The following is a 16,687-nucleotide window of genomic DNA, read 5'->3' as shown; positions in this document are numbered from 1 at the left end:
GTGAAAATTGTTTCCTTTTTTTTTTTTTATTTTATTGTCTAGCAGAATTTGGCAATAAATAAATTATAATAGTGGCCATACAGTGCTGCTGATTGTTGCACATGTTTTACTTGGAAGGCTTAAAATACATTATTTTCTGGAGATTCTTACTGGTAGTCCTCTGTACAAAGGTTCAAAGTTAATTGGCAGTGAAATTTGGTGTACTGATCTTTAGCAATAGCAGTAGTAGTGGAAAACCTTAATAAATGTTGTTCAAGGCCAGCTTCCAAGGCAAAATGTTCAGGGCTGAACATTATCACCTAATAACTTTGATCAGAGTGCTGGCAAATATTTGCATAAGTACATGCCTGTGAATTCAGTCTGCTGTATGTTATTCACTCTTTGGAATAGGGTCTGTCTGAGATCTGTTCTGGAAACATAGGTTCATGGTTTCTACTGACTGGCACCCTTACTGGGCTCTCCTCTTCTTCTTGACTTCATCCTATTGTAGCTTATGAGTGTCCCCGTGTCCATTCTTCTTCTCCTGCCTCCCACTCATTTCCTAACCTCTGTTGTCCCCAGCTCCCTTTTTTTTTTCCCCCTCTAACAGAAATTTATGTCATGTTATGTCATGATCAGTCATTCCTCTCACTTGCCTCTGAGCTTGCTGAACACACCATTTATTATTATAGTCTGGAGTGCTTCTTAAGTGTTGTTTTTCTAGCTTCCCATCATTTGAATTTATACCCTTTTCACTCAAGGGATCTTCCCAATATTTTTAATCAGGTCAAGCCTCAAAACCAATATCTTATCCTCAACCCTGGTCACCCATCAGCAGTCTCTGAGGAGCAGTTTTGCTCCTCTTATTAAAATGTTACCTCTTGGCTTATGCATAACTTATTCTCTATGCATTATTCCTTTATTCTCTAAATTATTCCTTTCCCATCTATCCTTGTAACAAAACACTTCTTGCTTTCTGTCACTACAGTAATTTTGCCCTCTGGTCCTACCTACATTTGTTCATAATTTTGCTGCAAAGGTCATTTATCTAGCTGGTGATCCCTCCTCCCTCACATTCTTCTCCTGCCTCCTTTATAGCAGCAAAGATAAACAGCTGCTTTTCACTTTCAAGGAAGATCATGGCTTACTCCTTTCATATCTGTCATCTGGTATTCACTGTCCTGTTGTCGTGTTTTAGGTCAGACCTAATCAAGATGCTTTCAGTGCCTGTGGTAAACTTGACATTAGCCAAGCTGCTCATCTATTCAGATCACTAGGTAGCTTGCTGCTAACACTGCTTCACTGTTTCCTTGCACTCCTCTAGAGAGATCCTATTCGCCTTTGCCTCTTATCTTTTTCTTAGATTGTGAACTCTTTGGGAGAAGCATAGTCCTTTTATTCTGTGCTTTTGTAATTCTTATGAGGTCCTGGCAATAATACTGATAATAAATAACAACAGTAAAAATGTTCTTAGCAGAGAGGCCAAAGAATAAGAATGTAACTCGTGCCAGTGTCATTTAACTGCAGAATCCACATCTTAGGTCAGATTCAGTTGCTGCTCAGCCCCCACCTCTCCTCAGGCTGCACCAGAAGCCTCAGCAATTAGCTTGGGTATTTGGAATTACATCTAGGTGTTTACCTTCTGGCATTGCAATATGTCCAGTAGGAACCTAATGTCAGAGATAACTCTGCAGTGTTCTAGATTGTGGTATAGCTGTACCTATATCATCTGATTATGATTTCTGCAGAGCTGTCCATGGTTTATCATGTCATCAAATTTCAGGAAAAGTCCTTTGATAGTCTTTTATAGACACAGGAGAATGTCTTCTAACTCCAGATGTGCAATTTTAAAACTGCAATGGACAACAATTGTCTTGCTCTTTTTACACATTTTGTCTGAAAAATGCATGGAAATAACTAATGTGTCAAGAGTATGAGGCATAAGTAACAGAACCACTATAACTAAATATTGTTTGCAGAGTTAATGGTTTCCTCTGTAATTTTTAACAGTAGTTTTTAACCCTTGTAAAGATGCTATTCCTTACTCCAAGTTCTTATGTTTGAGAAAAGACATAGTCATGAAATAAGTCAGTTTGATGTGGAGCAGGTATTTTTAGAGAACTTGCCTTGATTGTGAAACTTCAGGAAAGGTGCACTTACCTGGAAAGAGCAGTCAAGCTGAACTGTCATGTAAAGCAAAGAGGTCTTTCTCCCACCACTAAAGAGAGCAGTACAGTTATCATTAAAGAAGAGAGTAGAGCTGAGAGCACAGTAGGTCAGCAAGGCCCAGATCATCTCTCCCCAGCTGATGTGCCTCTTTGGGCAACTTTCTTCATCCTATGCTTCAAGAGATCATCTAAAATTGGCAGAGGTGAGTGGTAAAGCTGCCAGAAGAACTAAATGTTAATATCCAGTTCTTTGTCAGGCTCTGATTTACCATTCAGAGGTGCTCCACACATACAGGCCAGACATTCATACAGACCACGAGCTGAGAAGAGACAGAAAGGAGCTAACATTGAAGCATCTACAAACCAAGTGAAAAGTAAGATTGGTCAGGCTGTATCTGGCATAGGCAAATCACAGGGATGCTCTGTGTTCCTGCAAGCTGGTGCTTCACGCAGCCTGTTACTTCAGCATTTAATGCAAGGCCAGAGGCCTCTCAAAGGCCTCCAAAACCTCACAGAAAATCAGCCCTTTTCCTGAAAAGGGCTAGTGCCGGAAGGCTTAGCACCTTTGGGAACTGATCCATTACACAGAACCTGAAGAAGTTTCATTGTATGTTTGTCCTAATCCTATATGCTTTTGTAGGCACATGTGGGATATTATTAGAAACAGAAAGCTAGGGTTAAATGGACCTTTAGTCTGACCTGATGCCAAACTGTGGTCTTACGATGTTTTTGTGGATATTTATACATCCAAAGTCTGCAGTTGTTGGAGACCGAGCTCCTTCCCATTAACTGTTACACAAATGCAACTGAAAAATATTGATATAGATCCTCACACTGAAGTGTCTTCAAAACAAGAGTGGCTCAAATCAATCAAGATGATTTAATCTTTCAAAATCGCTATGGGATCCTTCTAGTTGATGAATTGTATTTCAGAAATGACTTATCTTTAAAAAGACAAGCGGAGAATGCAGGATAATTTTTATCAGTGAATCATGTAAAATGAACTTTTAAAAAATCTGTAGCTCTGCAATGCGTTGGGCTGAAGTGACCTCTTTCTCTTTTCATGACACGTGAAGATCATTTGATTTTAAGTGTTGTCCCACAGAGTTGGCTCTCTTGGCAGAGAGCAAACTAAAGTCAACAACAGTTAGCAAGGTGTGTATTTACACTGACAATAGTCCATTTAATAATATGTAACCTTTTTATTGTTTAATCCTAAAGTTACTCTGAGGCAATGCCTGCTTTTACCACCAAACCTCCCTTATACAACTAGCTAAAAAGGAGCAACTGCAAGCATAATTATGTGCAACCCCCTCTGCATCCTATGCAACTCTGTTGATATAACTCTAGTTGTGGTGGTGTAAATGGGAGCAAACCTTGGCCCTACCTTCAGCCTGCTGACAGCACTCTGCTCATGAACAGTAGATGCCTGTTTATACTGCTACAGCTATCTATTTACATTGAGACCATGAACGATATCTTTAAGTACCTTGTTGACCTAAGCTATAGTTGTCACCAAAATTTATTCCATACTTCCTGAAAAATATCGTCTTTTCTTCTTTTTTCCCCCTTCAGAAACTGTTAACATGAAAAGTCAATAATATAAACAACAGTTTATCCTGATATCCTCTACATTAGGATCCAAAAAGGATTTTAAAACATTAGGTAGGACTTGAAAACCTTTGTCCCAAATTGCAGTCACCAAAAATATCGTTTGGACATTGAAGATTGGCTGTCTGAACTTGGAGGCAGCTCTGTTACTAAGTGCTTATATTTTTGCTTCTGTTCGAGCACGAGACTGCTTTAGTTTTGACCGGGAAGAGTTGTCGTTTTCAGCCTCAGTCCCTCAGGATCCATGCTCGCCTTTCTCCACCACTGGAGATCACCTCAAAGCAAGCCTCACAGACTCTGTCCCCACCCAGCGCAATGGCAGCTTGTTCCTTTTAAAATTTGTCTATGCTGGTTTTAGCTTCATCCTATCAAAACAGTTCCCAGTCTTCTGCAGCTGTACTTTGAGAAAATTGCCAGTGCGTTGCAGCTCACGGGGTCAGTTCCTTAATTTCCTCAACCACTGAGAGCCAAAACTACCAAAATCCCCATCCATGCCCTGTCCTCCTAAACCCTTTTGGCTACCTCCAAACGTGTCTGCTGCTACTTCACACTCACTCTGCTGGGAACGAGCTGGTTAAACCACATCCAGGATAATTTTACATGTCTCCCAGCATCCAGCAGAAGGTTGTCTGATTTAGTATCTCTGTGGATGAGTCGCAGCTGGTGAATAGCAGCTGTGACCAGCACAATTTCAGAAGTGTAAGAGCTGTGCCTTGTCTTCTAACACGTCCTTCTTCATTAGGAAGGACATTGAGTCACTTCCAAGAACTCCATGGTTGGAAATGTAAAGATTTCTTTTAGCCTGAAAACTGTAAAACATTTTCACTATTCACACCCCATCTGCTTCAGTCAAAATACCTCTTTCTGCTCAGATTTAGGCCACCTGCTCTCACTCAGCTGCCTGTGTGTTATTCCCAAGATTGCTGTGCAGAGACACCAGCTATCTTGGGTACAAAAAACCATATGCACTTAAACTCCTTAGTGTGCCTCATCCATAATATACTTGCACCTCTCTCATGAGTTACTGCTGACTCTTACTCCTCTAGAGAATAGCTATAATACTCACTTGGGAGAAAGAGTCTTAGCTCCATTTTTCCCATATTTATATATATATATTTTACCTAGTAGTTATGTAAAATACTTGCACGTCCATGCAGTAGGCTGCCTACTCCATCCAGACTGGGTCTGCCTAATATTTTTTAATTGTTCTTGGTCTGCTTTTTGTCTCTAATCTTAAGAAAAGTATTGCTATTTGGAGAGTCAGCAAACAGAATTGTCCTCTAATAACCTTGCGGTGTCCGTGACCTTGGCAAGGCAGATGAGTATTGATTGATGAAGTATTTGATTATATTAGCCGAGGCATAGCAGCCACAGACTTTGTACCGCCTTCTCCCCTCACTTATATCTGTGTGACCCTGGTAACAGAGGTTTAACTGAAGGTAGAAAATTAGCAGCCATGACAGCAAACCAAAACATTTATGTGCAACCATACTGCTAAAAAAATAAAATCTCTGCTCAAAACTTTGAACTGTTCATGTGTATTTCTTTTGTCACAGAGTGGAAAGAGAGCACTCTTTTTCCTCTCATTTCTATTAATACAGTGTGTTCAGGTACAAACTTTTCTAAAGAAGGAGTACAAAGAGCTTTTATACCAATGGTGGATCTGGCATTAACCTTTACATTTTCTTAACATGTGCAAACTGTTTTAGAAGGGTCTTTGACAAAATTGCTTCAGTTTGACGGGCCTATTAAACTCACCTATAAACCTTACTATCATGGTCTCTCAGCTAATCTGGGTAGGACAAAAAATTCAAAATTTTTGAGTAACTACAGGTGAAAGGAGGAGCATTAATAATGTGGAGTACAAGAGAGACCAAAGCACTAGAGCTGTTGATGCCTCTTCTGTACTATATCAGACTCACGGTCTGATTTTGAGAGTAGTAGAAGGCTGCTGGGAAATTTGGTCCTCCCCAGTCTCCTGCAACTCAGCTGCAGATCAGTTTTATTATCTAAAGGTTTATTTTAATTTCTACCAAGAGGGAATTAAATTGACTTGAATTTCCATCCACCTTCAAGCCTGTATTTGATGTACACTTACACTAGACAGTAGGATGAGATATATGATGAATTATCCTATATCATTGAGGCTTTTTTGTAAAAATTCACTCTAATGATGATGATGATAATATGAAGACATTCGAAATGTAATAGAATAGTCATATCATCACATCAGAGAAATCACACTGCCCACTGTGATTCAGATCCTCACAGGGCTGCTTCACACTAGTGGGCTGAAAGGAAGCCCATATGATAAAAATGCAGTTTATAGTCCTGAGTACATTTGACATTCCTGTAGCTTATGTGAAACTGCAATTCTCAGGAAATCCACAGGATCTAGTTAGCCCTAGGGTTTCCTAACCTAGCTGTAAAGGGAAGGCAGCAGTAGATCCTGACAGGAAGCAGGAGCAGACCTGCAGCTGAAGACTGTAAGCCTCCCAGTGCTTCTTTACGTTGAATTTCTAACTTCAGTATAGTACAGATTTTGCAATGTATATGTGGTGAGTATGCAAGAAGGTAAGGAAAAATTGGCCCTGCCTTTAGGAAGCAGAAAGGAGCCGCAGTGCTGCAGCAGGAGCACAAGAGTGACTGGGAAACAGAAAACCAAGGAGGGGACAGTGATAAACCTCAAAATCCCTAGTTTAAAAATGACTGCCTGAGTTTAAAAAAGACAGTTTAGATAAAAACCAGCAAATGTGAAATAAATCATATTAACTCACTCCTGGAGATTATACCAGCTCTTTTCAGCTACATAACACTAGGTCAGCTCTGTAGCATAACTCCATAAAGACCTCTGAAGAGTTGCTGATATGCTTCTTATGTTTTCAGGACTTCAGAGCGAGGCAAAAAGAGTTGCTTGCCTCTGTTTTTCTATGTTTCTTTCCCAGTGAATAGCAATTCACAGATTATGGATCCAGGCTCCTACTCAGAATTCCTATCCCAGCAAAAGAGAGGTGGTGGGAAGGTGAGTGGTGAGTGCTGTGCTCCTGCAGGGGATTTGGTAGGACCATAGGAGCACTTGAGCCAAACATGGAGTAGCATGTTTATGGTCTGATGACAGCTCTGCTTTTTGCTGGTACTTCCTCAGTGAAGGCATTGGACTTGCGTGGAATGGATAGGGACCCTTGTGCCTGCCTCTATCTGCAATGTGGTTGGTTAGTCAGTCTGGGAATAGCCTAGCTGCTTCAGTTCTTTTTTATATTTGTAGTGCATACTGATGCACATGATGAGCAGCTTTCCTTTAAAAATGATCTACCTCAATATACAAAGTACACAAATAAAATAGAAATTTCAAAGAAATTTTAATAAATCTGCTTCCGTATACTCTTGCTGTGGCAGGTTCTTGTGACTCAATTGCTTCTGGAAATATTTGAATTAGCACTGTAGGAGAGCAATGTGAGATGGCCATTTTAAAATATGCATATCTGTATTCCTATTGCTACAAGATGGCTGTGTTACATGAACCTTGCCTTTGTGTTTTGAAAATAGTCTTCATAATGAATAATGGCATTTGTAAGGGAATGAACCTCCAGTTGGCTCAGGTGCCTCAGAGGAGTAGATAATATTGTAAATCAAGTTGTTATAAATCCTTTGTAGAAAGACTTGAGTTCAGGACAGACTGTTAGCCTGCAGCTGGAGCTTTCCCTATACTCTTAATAAACTTTAATAAATCTTAATAAGTCTTAATAAGTCTTTGTCTTTGCTCTTAATAGGGTTTAAATCAAGTGCGTAATATGACTGAAAGGATGAGTTGAGAAAAGAAACATGTAGTGTTGGAATTTTCTTTAATAAAAGACTAGGTCTCTGCTTTTGTTTTTTATATATAAAAGCATAAGCAAGTAACAAAGGCAAAATAGAGAACATTTGGATAATATTTGGATAATTGTTTTAAATCCCATGCTGCATAATGAATGTGGATAGAAGACAGATTTATAAAATAAAGTCCTAGTACATATAAATTTAATCTGCGCCTGATGTCTGTAAAAATATTTCTAGTCAAGCTTAAAGTTATAATCCTCTGATGTAGATTGAAGAGGATATATTTATGAATATTTATAAATAGTTTACGGAAAAATTGGCTGGCTGCTTAAAAGGAGTCTGGCTAGAACCTGATGTCCGAGTGGCTTTGTGGTGTTACCAGCCCCTAAGCAGCTCATGAACATTGACAGCCCAGCTGTGGCCTTATATGGTCATAGACCTTACCCAGATGACCCAGAACCCTGCTCTTCTTTCTTTTTTAAATGTTACAGTATCTTGCTTAACTGCAATAGCATGGTCAAGCCAACTTGGAGGACCTTGTCTCACCACCCACTTTATTTAACATTAGTTGATTTCCAGTTTCTTCTAGGATGAAATTTGCACTTTAGAATAATACTGGCTTTTGGCCCAGAATGACTGTGTAGTTTTGGGAGGCCTAAAGAGCTATCCTTGAGCTAAGTATTTATGCAGCATTTTTATTTGTTGAAGAAGTTTCTGGGGCACATTCTGAGATAGATCATAACGACTCAGCCACAAGATGCCTTGGGAGATCTCCTGACCGTTCCTCAGTCATATCTGCTTCAGCAGGAGTACTCCTTTTTCCTACTGAACTTGAATTTATTAAAATTTCATGGAAGATCTGTGTGCGTGTTTGTGTGTCTGTGTCTGCGTCCGTGTGCCTGTGTGTGCATGTACTTTGCATGTGGAGAGAAATCATTCTTAAAGGAAAGTAAATTATTATGTGAAACAATGTGCACTACAAATAAAAAAAGTGCATATACCTATTTTAATTGCAAATACAGTTCTAAGGATATCAGTTTAGATGATTTACATTAGAAATTTGTAGAGGTTTATGCAAGTTGCAATGAAGCACTTCTTGTTCTAGATTGTCAACAGTAATGCTAGCACTGACTTCAAAACCAGTATACAATGGGAAGAGAAAATAAATATAGTAAGGGGAATATTTAGTAGTTGAGGGAAGAGTGTGTTTGTAAGTCTTGGGAAAGAAAACACACTATACAACCATCTGACCTCATGTATACACTGTCAGTGTAGTGGAGAAGGCTGTGGAAATAAGATAGAATCAGTCAAAATCAAAGCCAGGAAAACATAATTCCAGCAGATCTGGATTATTATATAATAAGGGAAGGAGTAAAAAGTACCAAATAGTCAATGCAAACATGGAGACATTGCTTTTGTATTTCCTGTGCCGTCTCTGAGAGCATCAGCATTTGGGGATAACACCAGTAGCCATCCCACAGTGTTCAAAACTTGATTTTATTCTGTTTGATGCATTCTGTGGTGTTATTAACCTTCACCACAGTTCAATTCTGTAGGTATTCCTTGGGTGGCTGAATGTCAGATCAGCTTTAGGACCTATTTAATACTTCAGTTTTACGTAGGCCAAGGGAATGGAAAGAAAACATTAAACCATGGAAGTATGGAGTTTACAGAAGACTGCAAAATCCAGCCAAACTCACTAGTTAACATATGAATGGCCATTAATTTATCTCTGTACTGGCATTTGAACTGGCCGGTTTAAAGCTGACCCAGCTGGCTTTGAATTAGCAAGTAAAACATTGAGAATGTAACACACTGAAATGACAAATGGCTAAGGTACGTTATGTTCAGCCAATATCATTTATTTTAATATATTTACAACTTTTTGAAAAGAAATATATTACAATGCATATAATACAAGTCTTTGCAGCTTCACTAGAACGTGAAAGGTTTGTAGATTTTCTTCAAGTCTTTCTCTAGTTTTTCATGAAAACATAAAGATACTTCCCCTGGCAACTCCCTCTCCCCACACTCAGTCTGCCTTTTTAAAATAAAAGTGTTATTTTACCTATGGAAGAGGAAAAAACCCCAAATGTTTCAGTTATAAAAGAGGCAAAATTTTAATTGTCGTTGAATTTTGAAAATTATTTTGAACTAGGGGACAAAATTCTAACTGTATTGCTCTGGAAAAGTATTTGCTAGCAGAAGAAAAGAGCTATTGTAGCTGCACAAATTCAAGATCTCAACTTGCATTTGGTAAAAGGGGAAACATGTAACAGCATTGGGCATTATCCCCACTGCATTCCAGTACCATAATGGTATAATTTATGCATTTTCTGTTAGACTGATAAATTAGCATCTTCCTTCAGATTTTTCTCTCAGTCTTATAACATTTATATATATAAAAAATATATATACAAAGTTTATGTTTTATGAGGTGGGTATGTAGTATATAGTTTATATGTATCATATATAATATATATTTTCATGCAAATTTCAATCTGTACCTGAAATCAACATCATTGGTTGGTTGTAAAATACCCAGTCCTGCACGGGATTGGTCTAAAGATGGACATTGCACATTACTATCCACAAGCTCTATCTCAAAATATGAAAGTATCAAAGTCAAAAATTGTTTAATTTCATGGACAGCAAATAGCCTACCAGGACACTTTGCAATTCCTGTCCCAAATGGCATGTAATAATATTTTAACTTGCGACCATTGCGGTAGAAGTCGGTCTTTTCTTCTCCGTTCTCATCAAGATAGCGATCATACTTGAATGTCTGTAATAAAATCCATTTAAAAGGTACTTAATATTTGAATACCTCTGAGAACTGGTTACTACCATTAAGACATAAAATGCAGACAGGGAAGGAAGAGCCCCTCGCAGCAGGCATTGCGCAGGACAGTTCTCTTGCCTATTGACTCTCCAGGGAAAGGAATAGACTGTCTTGGGCAGAATAGAGAACCAGCCATGGTGGAAGTACTGATAAATGTTTTAGTAAGGTGCATATTATTTCCTGCTATAGCCTGGAGTTGAATGCATTGTAATAAGCACATACCAAGGGATCAGCATAGATTTCTGGATCAAAGTGCAACAGTTGAGGATAAAGAGCTATGATATCATCTCTGCGAATGTTATAAAACTCCTTCTCTAAGTGCAATGTGAAATCCTCCTTAGCAACTCGGAAAGTCATGGAGGCACTTGATAACCTCATTGCTTCCTTGATGATGCTATCTATAGGGAGAGGGGAAAAAAAAGATTAACATGGAAATAACATACGTATGTCCCTGAGGGAGGTCAAATGTTTTGAACTATTCCAAACCTACTATCAAACCTTGCATTTACTTAAAGATATAATTTAACAATAACTTTACATATGTCTAAGAAAATATCTTTCTCATTTGTTGTTAGCATTATTATCTTTTCTGCAGATAACACTTAGGTCATAACCTATTTTTCTCTAGAATGATGTAAACATCATCAGTTGATGCAATATCATCATAGTTGATGCAACAAAATATTTGAAAGTCAGAGACATTTTTACTGCAATGAACAGGACTTTCTGAAACCTAGAGGAGATGCATAGAAAACAGTACTAACAAAAACAATCTCAGCATAAATTGTTTTCTTTTTAAACTTTGACGTTTTGGAAAAACGTACCTATCATTTGCAGAACATTAAGAAGAAATACATGTAGTGGTATTAGAACATCTTGCTTCACATAGTAAGAGTTGGAACATAAAATCTGACAACACTCTTTTCTTTGATCTTAAGTCATTACTAAAAAATATTGCTGTGAATTAGCTGTGGGTCTTCAATGCTATGAAGCTGTGTAGCAGTTTTCATACATGCCGTAACCTAGGAAAAAGTACTATTCATTCAAATTCTGATATTCTCAGTACTACCTGGGACATTGGGAAGACTGGTTGGTTTAGTCATTGCTAAGGAATGTTTAAGAATTTTGTTTTGGTGTTTACTGGCTAATAATAATTTAGTTATAAGCTTTTATAAGATAAAAAATAGGAGATTCTGAACATTGCAGGGTGATTTCTTGTACTGCTCAGTAAAATAGTCATACCTAGTACGGGCATATTATCCAAATGTTTTCGGTTCAAGGAAATATTTTTTCTGTCTAAGCTGATCTTTTCTCCAGCACTTTCCAAAACAGTTTGCACTTCTTCAGTAGCAGCTCTCATTGCTTCTGGACTCCTAAAATCAAAATAGCAAAAATATAACATGATCTCGTACTTCAGAATAGTATAAAAAGGGGTTTTGCCTTTCATTTACTTCCTGACTAAAATTCAGTTTGTTAGCTGACAAGTACAACCTTCTAAAATGAAAATGTTGCCACAAAATCCACTTATGTAATTACAGTTTTTCATTTATTGGCAAAGATACCTTAGCTTCAAAAGTGGAAAAGAACTCCACATATTTGATTTTATCTCCAGTGATGAGTGGGACAGAACTAATGTGCATAACACAGTTAAATAAATAGTGATGTCACTAAAAGCAATTAAATAAATAGTGATCTCAGTAAAAGCAATGCCAAGAAAAAGAAATGAAACAATTGATCGTAGGTTAAGCAATAGCCTTATGGCAGGTAAAAAGCTTGGAACCAGATCAGTTTTACAACATCATTTTTCCTTAGAGATGTACTACTACTACTGGCAATGTTCTATCTATCTGTCTATCTGAAAAGAATCTTTCTAATACTAAAATCAACATAGTATCCTTCACTTTCTTGACTTTCTTTCAAACATAGAATATAGGAGTTATGGTGAAATACGTTTAATTAGCAATATGGGATGCAGTACTGCCATTGTTATAAAGACACGATCAGAGTACTAAAAGACTCCAAGACCAGAAGAGTTAAAGCCAGTGAGGCTCTTGGCATGAAAAGTCCCAGAGAACTTCAATTATTAGCATATGAATAGAATGATATTCTAGATATGAATAGAATGCAATCCACTGGCTAAGTAAAAATGTCAGAGATTTAGATACGTACATAGAGTTAGTCATGCAGTGGTAGATTACAATCTATGCTCACTCATTCTAAAATGGACATGTAACAGTATTACCTAAATTGTGCACTCCTCTCATGAATAACAAGCCCAGTAATCACAGTCTACACTGTACACATCCCCAGATTGTAGGAAAATACTACATAGGACAGTCTAGTCTGGAAACTTGAGAAATTAGGTACAAGAATTCTGACCCACATAAGGCTTTGAATGTCGCCTTCTATTAAGGAATGTTGACATATATCTTAAGGGAAACTCAAAATCGCAGGCCTTAAACCATGCAAAACTGTGCATTCACCATGTACGAATGCAAGGTTTTGGGCCTGGCTCTTCATTCTGCTGCAACAGCTTTATTCACATGTAACAACACTGCTGCAGAGCTGGGAAGGAGAGTGGCAGGGAGTTGCCATCAGATTCTTGGTGTATGTCTACATAGTTCCTTCAAATTCAGTAGATTAGTCAATGTATAAACTCTTTTCTATTAAGTAGTTGTGAAAAGAAGAATTAGGTTAAAGCTTATTTCGCCTAATCTAGGGAAATAGTCTAAAACTTTCCCATTGCACTGGGAGCCTTCAATAAATTTAATATTCTGACTGCCACCAGTACTTTTAAGGTCACACTGTGTAGATTTACTCCAAAGTTTTCACTGATGAAGTGTTGTACACACTATTTTTATGCTAGGACTCAAGATATTGTTTTAGAGTGTTTTTTTTAAAAAAAAAAAACATCCTGTGGAATTCCTCTGTGGTACCATTGCTTGGTCAGAGGTGAGTGAGGGGGGTTCTGTGGAAGGCCACAACAACGTGCCACTGCAGTTGTAATCAGCAAGCTTTTTGACTTTGACATTGAAGAGGTATCAAGCAGCAGAATTTGCCTGTAATAGTGACCTAGTTTCTGAAAAATAACAAACATTATTTTTCTCATTTGGAGAAAATAAGCATTGGAACTTACTTAATAAGATAGAACAAGCTCCAGAAAGTGGCAGGAATGGTGTTGGCTTGTGACGCCCACAGCACTGCCACATGGGTTTTTGCTTTTTCCTTGTCATCAAAGGTTGACAGAGTGTCGTTCAGGAACATGCGGAGGGTGACAAGCTCGGAGAGCTTGTTCCTCTTCAGTAGGTTCTTGTGGAGCAGTGCCTCTCCCAACTTCTCACGTGCACTGTGGGCACTCTTGAACAAATGAATTGGCAGGCCTGCCACAAGGGCTGGAAAGATCTTATCAAATTCCTTGAAGTTTTCAAGGGCATTTAGGATATGAGCTCTCTCAGTTTCCTGCTTTGACAGATTTTTATCATGACTTGAATTAAATTCTGTACCAAAAAGTGTTAAAAAGCCAGACTCAAACATCACTCGGCAACAGAATGCATAAAGTCCTTCTGTCACCCAGGTATTAGGCTGGAGTTTCGATGTTCTTGATTGCAGCATGACATATTGTAGGTTTTCCATCATTGCTTCAATGAGGGGATCTAAAGCATTACCTTGAAGAGTTCTAATGAAAGTCTGATGAAAATTTTCGGTAGTGTTTCCCTCTATTGGGTCAATACTACCGTGCCCAAAAGCCTGTCAAAAAATAAATTGTATATACAGTAATTAAGACCTATCATAACCTTGGTGAAAAAGTCTAACAGAAATTAAAGTCGAAGTATAACTTCATAGCTTACTAGAGGAAAGCATAACAAGGACTATTAATACTAGAACTGGTACTTTCTCAGCGAACCATAGTGGCTGTTAAGTAGGCAAACAAAAAGAGATTCTGATAGGTGCTTGTAAATAAACAGACATAGTTACCTAAGGCTTTCTTCAAATCTCACTGACATCAACAGGAGCCTTTTTGCTTGCTTCAGTAAAAATCTGATTGAGCTTTTATCATGTTACATCATTTTTTAAGGCATTAACATACAATCTTCCATAGGGGTGAATAGCTCATGAAGAAGTTTTCACCTTCAGCAAGCTACATATCATTTTGCATAGGATGCTAACTCTATATTCACTTTAGCAATCTGGGATACTATGTGACTAGATAATGTCATTCTTGGATAATCTAAATGACCGCAAATTCCCTTTCCATTGTAAAAAAAAGAGAGAAAAAAATAAGACCACTGTCTTTTAAACTGATAAAGTGCAGAAATATGAAACAAATTATATTTCAAAGATGTAGTTATGCTATGAAGTTATGTACAGATTAACATGGTACTGTCTGATCTGATAGCAGGTATTTCGCATGTTAAATATTATAACCATTTTTAAAATACTACCTTGGCAGAAGTAGTAAAATGGAACTTTTTCCAGTCCAAGTGTTTTCCTTGGCGTATCAATGAATGGTATGAAAAAGGGTCAGTGAGGAAATGAATGTATTTTCCAGCTACTTGGCAAGTAAAAATGTGGCCATGCTGCTTCTGCTTTTCCCTGAGGAATTCGAGAGGGTTGGCACCAAACTGCAAGGCACAGCCCAGGTATGGAAGGAACCCATTTTCAAGTGGTGGTTCACCTCGTCGCCTACAAAATGCAAATGAATGTTTAATTTAAAAGTGTGCATCAATATGTCTCCTCCAAGAGTACCAGCTAAGTGCTGATGCTAGACTTCTTGTAATGTTTGTTTTCTGCTATACTGTTGACAAAGAATTTCCCCCCACCATGAACAGTAAGTCTGTTATGAGATATATGGTATACTAGTAAGAATAACTTTATGCATTTCAATAAACATAATAGAACACAGTTTGTCTACATCACCTTTTTTTTCCCCCCTGCCACAGGAGTTTATATTTCATCTGGTTAAATACAACATTGTTTCCACTGGCATAACTTACATGCACAGATACATGATTGACCCATAAATAAATAAATAAATCATCCCATTAATATTGTTTGATATGTCCTTGTGCAATTCAATTTGAATACCAAGAGGAATAGTTTTCTGAGTGTAGAAAGGTTGTTATTATTGGTATGTCCCATTTGGAGTAGATCCTGCAATGCTGAAAACAATGGGAATTTTGCCATGATCTTCAGTAAGCATAATAGTCTGTCAGGCAAAGCATCATGAAGCACATGCTTATAGTTAAACCTATGCTTAGATGACATGTTTTAATCTGAAAGTCAAATAACTACTTCAATGTGTAAGTTGAAAAAAGGATGATAAAATAACTTCCAAACAATACTTTTGCTCTTCTAGTATGATCCTATTGGATATGATAAAAAGTTAACTATTTTATGCCTTTTTTATTAAACTTTTAAAGAAAATTTTTTAAAAAAGACTGCTAAAAATATAAAGTTACAATAGGTACACAAATTACTTTTTCTTTCCGTAAAGGTGGCACAAACCAGTAGGATAAATGCTTAAGTTCCTGCTTTTTAAAAAATAGGTATTCGACACAGTATACAATACAAGTATTATCTCTATTAAAAGCATGTAGCTAGGGATGTAAGTAGGTATTAGACTATATTAGAAATAAGTGGGTATTAGCTGTGATTATAATGCAGGTAAAACTATAGCCTCATACTTTAGGAAATCAGAACATGCATATTAATATTTATTTACCTCCTTTATGCAGGTACAGACTTACAGATTTGTATCTACACCTATGTCTAAGCATTACCTCACTATTTTTAAAAAGCCCGTACACGAAAAAGTAACACAAATCTCTCAAAAGTCTGAGCTACAATGTTGCCTGCATTATCCTGCACCTGTCAACTTGATATTCCTTAGATTATACTGCTTTTAATCTCACACACTATATTTGACAGAAATAAAGGTTGAGTACGCTAAGATGCATTTTAAAAAGATTTCTTACCGCCTCCTCCTCCTTCGTATAATAAACCAAAAAACACAACAGAGTATTGTCACTGTTACCCAGATCCAAGATGTTACAAACATTTTAGATCAATGCCCAAAAACTTCCAGGTGGAAAACGTGGTAACTGCCAGTATGACAGAAGACCAGGTGGCTGAGAATGGTACAGAAGACAGTTCACTTTTTATATGCAGTAGGTGCATCAGTTATGTAATGGAATTCAGTCAACTTAACAAGCTATTAATTAACTATTTCTGGACAGTCTATTTTGTCTTTGTCATGGCATCCTTCTGTAGA

The 16,687-nt window shown here is 37.6% G+C and overlaps 1 protein-coding gene across 1 annotated transcript; it reads right to left on the bottom strand.

Annotated features, from left to right (window-relative positions):
- Positions 1–10,059: 10,059 nt before the first annotated feature.
- On the bottom strand, positions 10,060–16,474 carry LOC134136624 (cytochrome P450 7A1). Its single transcript, XM_062568538.1, has 6 exons — positions 16,392–16,474; positions 14,859–15,099; positions 13,553–14,163; positions 11,659–11,789; positions 10,639–10,814; positions 10,060–10,359 (listed from the first exon to the last, which is right to left on the bottom strand). Exons 1-6 carry the CDS (start codon positions 16,472–16,474, stop codon positions 10,060–10,062), a joined length of 1,542 nt encoding a protein of 513 aa, XP_062424522.1.
- Positions 16,475–16,687: the final 213 nt, after the last annotated feature.

The sequence above is a fragment of the Rhea pennata genome, chromosome 2, assembly GCF_028389875.1.
Source record: "Rhea pennata isolate bPtePen1 chromosome 2, bPtePen1.pri, whole genome shotgun sequence".
In the NCBI taxonomy this organism is placed as follows: domain Eukaryota; kingdom Metazoa; phylum Chordata; class Aves; order Rheiformes; family Rheidae; genus Rhea; species Rhea pennata.
The sequence above is the reverse complement of the archived record's forward strand: the minus strand, read 5'-3'. Positions and strand labels throughout refer to the sequence as shown.

Bases quoted from the DNA above. Each gene is read 5' to 3' on its own strand.
- LOC134136624 (XM_062568538.1), bottom strand. From the start codon at position 16,474: ATGTTTGTAACATCTTGGATCTGGGTAACAGTGACAATACTCTGTTGT. The intron at 11,790-13,552 runs GTAAGTTCCAAT...TTTTGATTTTAG, and splicing joins AGCTTGTTCTATCTTATTAA to GAGTCCAGAAGCAATGAGAG. The intron at 10,360-10,638 runs GTATGTGCTTAT...ATTTTATTACAG, and splicing joins AAATCTATGCTGATCCCTTG to ACATTCAAGTATGATCGCTA.